Raw genomic sequence first — 6,650 nt, forward strand, 5'->3', positions numbered from 1 at the left:
CCTCATTGGGACTTCCAGAGGTTGCAGTTCCCCTGTCTGCCACCAGGTGGCAGTGCACCGCACGGAAGGGTCGTCCTCATTAAGCCTCAACGCAAGACCCACGGGGCTCCCGCACTGGTGGATGGGGCTCTCACCCCGGTCACCCTCCGGTTCCCTGCTCGGGCAAGCTCCGTCATGGCAACTCCCTCATGCTCCTGGTAAAGGGAGGGAGAAGATTCACCCTGTTCAGCCCACACAGGCTTCCATGATAGCAGAGGGGCCTCTCTGCCCTTTTACACCTGGAGCCCTGCCCGGGTAACCTCAGACACAGAACCTCCCTTGCACTCTTGGAGCCATGCACTTTCAGCAGAATCAACCTGGGACAAAGAGTGCCCCCATCGATTGGAAGGGTAACTCGGGTGAAACTGGGTAAACTCGCGCTGTGCCCCACGGATCTCTTCCTGGCTCTCTCTCTCGCATCTCTTCACCACCTATCAATCCGCCCGAGGAATTCCCTCGGACGTCACGGCGTCGCTGCTGCGCGCCACCTTTTGCGGGGCGCCGGCAGATTTTACCCGACCTCCTGGAACCGGGTCCCGGCATCGGGCCCTTTTTCCCGACCTCATTGGGACTTCCAGAGGTTGCAGTTCCCCTGTCTGCCACCAGGTGGCAGTGCACCGCACGGAAGGGTCGTCCTCATTAAGCCTCAACGCAAGACCCACGGGGCTCCCGCACTGGTGGATGGGGCTCTCACCCCGGTCACCCTCCGGTTCCCTGCTCGGGCAAGCTCCGTCACGGCAACTCCCTCACGCTCCTGGTAAAGGGAGGGAGAAGATTCGCCCTGTTCAGCCCACGCAGGCTTCCAAGATAGCAGAGGGGCCTCTCTGCCCTTTTACGCCTGGAGCCCTGCCCGGGCAACCTCAGACACAGAACCTCCCTTGCACTCCTGGTTCCCTCTCCGGGCCACCTCGCTCGCAGAGTCCCCATGGGTCTCATGGAGCACGGCCTGGGCCTCGTCGGGTGGGATAAGACCCCGCCCCGTCCTTCTCTCTTGCCCGCTCCTAACAATCCGGGGGAGGAATTCCCCCGTGGGTCTCGCCATCGGCGCTGCGCGCCACCTTCAGCGGCGACTTCCCCCTCTCTTCCCCGAGGCCTTGGAAGCGCCGGACGGACGCGGGCACCCAGATCCGACCTCATTGGGGCCTCCGCAGAGGGGAGTCGGCCTCCCGGGACCGCCGCCCCGAGGCCTGAGGGGCCAATGGGTGGCTGGGGAGGGGGCTCGGGCTCGACCGGCACGGTGGCGCCCCCCGGCGGACGCCTGGCGCCGGTGCAGCAGCACCCCGAGAAAATTTTTGGGAAAAAAAATAAAAATAAAACAGAGGCCGCCCATGAAGTAAAAACATGGGGAGACTGTAAGGTGGGGGGGGGGGAAAAACCCCAGGCACCCCCTCCCACCCTGGTGGACACGTGGCGCCATTGCACTCCAAAAAAATATTTTTTGGGGGAAAAAATAGACACCCCCCCCATGAAATGAAAACATGGGGAGAGTGTAAGGTCGGGAAACGCGCCCCCCCAAACCCACCCCCCCCCCCACCCCCGGTGGACAAGTAGCGCCATTGCACCCCAATTTTTTTTTTTCTTTTTCTAAATAGCCACCCATGAAATTAAAACATGGGGGGACACGCGCCCCCCCGGTGGCCAAGTGGCGCCATTGCACCCCAATTTTTTTTTTTTTTTCTAAATAGCCACCCATGAAATTAAAACATGGGGGGACACGCGCCCCCCCGGTGGCCAAGTGGCGCCATTGCACCCCAATTTTTTTTTTTTTTTTTCTAAATAGCCACCCATGAAATTAAAACATGGGGGGACACGCGCCCCCCGGTGGCCAAGTGGCGCCATTGCACCCCAATTTTTTTTTTTCTTTTTCTAAATAGCCACCCCTGAAATTAAAACATGGGGGGACACGCGCCCCCCCCCCCCCCCGGTGGACAAGTGGCGCCATTGCACCCCAATTTTTTTTTTCTTTTCCTAAATAGCCACCCCTGAAATTAAAACATGGGGGGACACGCGCCCCCCCCGGTGGACAAGTGGCGCCATTGCACCCCAATTTTTTTTTCTTTTTCTAAATAGCCACCCATGAAATTAAAACATGGGGGGACACGCGCCCCCCCCGGTGGACAAGTGGCGCTATTGCACCCCAATTTATTTTTTCCCTCTAAATAGCCAGAAATGAATTTAAAACATGGGGAGAGCGTAAGGTGGGGACACGCGCCCCCCCGGTGGCCAAGTGGCGCCATTGCACCCCAATTTTATTTTATTTTTTTTCTGTCAGAGATCTCTTAAACACACACCCTCAGCACGGCATACACACCGACACCCATAAAACTCTTGGAAACGTGATTTTCAGGGACATGCCCAATTGCTATGTGGGGTAACAGGTACATGCCTCCTCTTTTGTCTCCAATGGTTTGACTCGTGGGGACTTCATTTTAGGTCCCCACTGTGCTAGATGTCCCACCGGTGTTGGTGTGCTGTCCACCCCAAGTCCCCAGAAAGATAGAATTGCAAGAGCATGCACACACGCACACACGCACACACGCATGCATACTTGTTTTTGTGACCTTTTCAGGACCCATGACTGGTTTGTCCATCATGGGGACGCCTGCTTCCCATTGCCCAAACAGCTTGATCAGCAAACCGTGCCTGCTGGTGGGTATCTATATCATATCACCCGGCGCGCATGTGCCGTATAGCTTGGTGACAGAAACCGGACACCATTATACCTCACCGGGACCTAGTCAGTTTTTCCTAACCATGTGGGTACTCCCTATGCCTCACTGGGACCTACTCAGGTATTCCTAACCATGTGGGTACACCCTTTGCTATGACCACTAAATGGTTTCACCACAGTAAATAAAAAAGACGCCTTGGTTGGACCAACATAAATTTTATTCAGGCTGTACACTGTCGCTTGATAGCAGTTATTCGGTTTTTTATGTAGTACTTGACTGACAGCCAGTTCCTAGCCTTCAGAGCCTGCTCCTCAGCGCCGAGGCAGGCGTTACAATCCTTTTTGCCGGGGACCTTGCAGGAGAGGATGAATCTCATCAGGTGTCTCTCAACTGCTGCTGCTTCTTTTCTGCTCCACGGTTTCTTTTTAGAGCCCATGCAATCACCTATGCAAGACAGGGAAGAGATCAGTCAACCAAAAACTCACCGCCAGCCCAAGCCACCCAATGAATTTGATGGACACACACCTTTAGTAGCCATGGGTGCATGCCTCTCCATCACTTTCAGTGCACTGGCATCTCCCTCCTCCACATGCACTGCTCCAGCTTCCACCTCTGGCTCATCATCAGACTCATCACTGGCTAGCGGGATTGGTTCTGGAAATACAAAGATAAACAGAGATCCCCGGTCACAGTTTCCCCCTTAGACTGTCAGCCCATGGAACAACCAGTCGGGTGAGGGACCATGCTACTTACCATTGGGATCAATGGAGATTTCTTCCAGGCTTTGTCCCTTAAAGTCAGCCAATCGACCTTGCTGGAGTGCCACAAAGAGTTTGCTAATTTTTGCCAATTGCAGGGTACCTTCAGGGAGGCGGTAGTACTGGCGGTGCACCCGGATATCGTGCCCTAGGAAATCGGCCAGCTGATCCATCTCCGTGTCACTCATGTTCAGCACCCTCGAAAGGGTGGCCACATGTTTCCGAAGCCTGGTAGAGGAGAGAGCTTCTGGATGCTTGGCTCCACATGCCCGTGCATAGAGTCGAATGCAGTCGGATCCTCTGAGGTGTGACAAGGCGGAGGGTCTTGCAAACATATATACATTGTCAGGACTGACACCACACTCTACCCTTTTCTCTGTGAGGTGCTCCAATGCCCTCTGCATGCAAGGGGACAGGAGGACAGGGACTTTCCTGCCTCTCTTACCAGGAATCTCAATGCGTGTGAAGTGCTGACATAGCCTCTTTTCTGGCTCTGACAGGGCCAGCGCCACATCACCCTGTAAATCAGCTGTGTGCCGAGATGCAAAAGAGCAAAGCTTCATCTTTGAGACCTCACCTTCCCTACGTCGGTTGAATAGGATTAGTTGTGTGAGGGTTACCTTGGCCAGCAGCAACCACTTCTTTGTGGTCGGGTGAGTGGACAAATCCTCTAGGTATTCCCGCTGTCTGTCAGTGAGATAAAGGTGCAACTGTTTTACATCATCAGTGAAAGGTAGAAGGGGGGGGGTGTTCCATTTTTGCTCCTCTAGGGTTTTGAGGGCAGCAGCCGAGATCATCTCGCTCCACCTTGCCTTGTATAGTTTTTGGAAGCTCCGTGCGCTCTCCACGGTCGGGGCATGGCCCTCCATAAGTGCCTGGCACTCAACCATGGTAGATATTTTTTGGAGGCTATGGCCCACTTTCAGGGCCAGTGAGGGAACCTTATAGGTATTCGTCAATTCAGCATAGCCGGCCAGGCTCCTTACGGCAGTTATGACCTGCAGGAAGTTTGCAGGGCAGATGAACTCTGCCATGCTCCTCAGAGGACTAACCATCCTGGCATGCAGTAACAGTCGCCCCACCTCTCTGAGCTTCTGCCGTATATAATCATGCTTACTGACATCCGAACCATGCCGGTTAAAGAGGTGGAGACCAAACTGCATGATGCAAGGGTCACCCTTTATTACCTGTACCACATCATCGTGAATCATATCACACAGCACCTTCCAGAGGCCCTTCCCAACACCCGGTGGAACGGGAGTGGCGTAAGCACAGAGGGATTGCACTCTGGTCCTGCCTGGTTTGGTGTTGGCAGGACCTTTTTTCAGCGGGCACCTTTTCACATGACGCCAAAGGTGTTGCCTTGAGAAAAGGCCCTGGCAATATGCACAATGCATGAAGTCTTGGGGAGCCACAGCTTCACCAGGCTGCTTGCATGGAAGTAGGACACCGCAGCCCTCACGTAGAACCCCGGCATTATGGGCAAAGTTCCCCCGGTTGCGAATCAGGTTAAGCTGTAGCCGCCTTTCCCTTGAACACTTTGGGTAGCTCAGTGCCCGGGCTGCCTCAGGCTCATCGTGGTGGATGGCCTCCACGTGCCTTGCAATTTTTGAGAATGGCTTCTCGCACCATAGACAATAGTTCTTTTTTTTATACACCTTTGAGCCATCACATTTTTTGGTAAGTACCTGGACTGTCACAGCGTGGTTTTTTTTTGAGGAGCAGAAACCTGGGCCAGAAATTGGAGAATCTTTGATAGCAGAGTGACCCTCAGCCAGCATATGTGTCCCATGACGGGCCCGCTCATCCCCGCTGCTGTCTTCCAAACTGTCCGCCTCAGAGGAGTCAGGGAAATAGTCTTTGTCACTGCCGTCAGTGCTGCTGTCAGTGATGTCACCGGGTGCACCGCTTAGCTCCATATTTTCCACCTTTAAAATAAACCAGAAAAATAAGGGTCAGCCCACCCGTGATAAAATATGCATGGTAAACGAAGCAAAAGGCCGACACCTACCGGCACAGCTGGAGAAACCTCCCCACAGTGGCACGAAAACCTGAAGCTTCCTGGTTCTGTGTGTGACGCAGAAAAAACCCGAAGCTGCCTGGTTCTGTGTGTGACGCAGCGCGCCTTTTTGAAAGAACCAATCAGGCCTCGAGTCCCAGCATGTGCCCGCCTGTCAACCCTTAATCCCAGGGAGGGGAACCCGGCGGCTCTCTCACCACCTTTGAAAAATATGATGACACCTAAACCTGGGTAGACTGAACCCCTCACAATAAAAAAAGATGCTGACAACTAAGCAGGGTAGACTTCCCCCCCTTCCAATGAAACAAAACAAGAAAAAATATAAAAAAAATAAACAATAAAAAAAATTTGCCGACACCTACCGCCGGGTAGACCTAACCCCTCCCAATAAAAAAAGATGCCGACACCTAAGCCCGGGTGGACTGCCCCCCCCCCCCTTCAAATAAAACAAACAAAAAAACAAAATTGCCGACACCTACCGCCTGGTAGACTAACCCCTCCCAATAAAAAAAATGCCGACACCTAAGCCCGGGTGGACTGCCCCCCCCCCCCTTCCAATAAAACAAACAAACAAAAAAACAAAAAAATTGCCGACACCTACCGCCGGGTAGACTGAACCCCTCCCAATAAAAAAAAATGCCGACACCTAAGCCCGGGTGGACTGCCCCCCCCCCCTTCCAATAAAACAAACAAACAAAAAAATTGCCGACACCTACCGCCGGGTAGACTGAACCCCTCCCAATAAAAAAAAATGCCGACACCTAAGCCCGGGTGGACTGCCCCCCCCCCCTTCCAATAAAACAAACAAACAAAAAAATTGCCGACACCTACCGCCGGGTAGACTGAACCCCTCCCAATAAAAAAAAATGCCGACACCTAAGCCCGGGTGGACTGCCCCCCCTTCCAATAAAACAAACAAACAAAAAAACAAAAAAATTGCCGACACCTACCGCCGGGTAGACTGAACCCCTCCAAATAAAAAAAAAATGCCGACACCTAAGCCCGGGAGGACTGCCCCCCCTTCCAATAAAACAAACAAACAAAAAAACAAAAAAATTGCCGACACCTACCGCCGGGTAGACTGAACCCCTCCAAATAAAAAAAAAGATGCCGACACCTAAGCCCGGGAGGACTGCCCCCCCTTCCAATAAAACAAAAAAA

The 6,650-nt window shown here is 53.3% G+C and overlaps 1 protein-coding gene across 1 annotated transcript; it reads right to left on the bottom strand.

Annotated features, from left to right (window-relative positions):
• Positions 1 to 2,603: 2,603 nt before the first annotated feature.
• On the bottom strand, positions 2,604 to 5,860 carry LOC148502530 (uncharacterized). The gene is made up of 3 exons (XM_088449725.1): positions 3,465 to 5,860; positions 3,237 to 3,365; positions 2,604 to 3,155 (listed from the first exon to the last, which is right to left on the bottom strand). The coding sequence occupies exons 1-3, from the start codon at positions 5,386 to 5,388 to the stop codon at positions 2,932 to 2,934; spliced, it is 2,277 nt and encodes a 758-aa protein (XP_088305851.1). The 5' UTR covers positions 5,389 to 5,860; the 3' UTR covers positions 2,604 to 2,931.
• Positions 5,861 to 6,650: the final 790 nt, after the last annotated feature.

Source organism: Taudactylus pleione, unplaced genomic scaffold (assembly GCF_031769625.1).
Source record: "Taudactylus pleione unplaced genomic scaffold, aTauple2 ptg000494l, whole genome shotgun sequence".
Taxonomy (NCBI): Eukaryota; Metazoa; Chordata; class Amphibia; order Anura; family Myobatrachidae; genus Taudactylus; species Taudactylus pleione.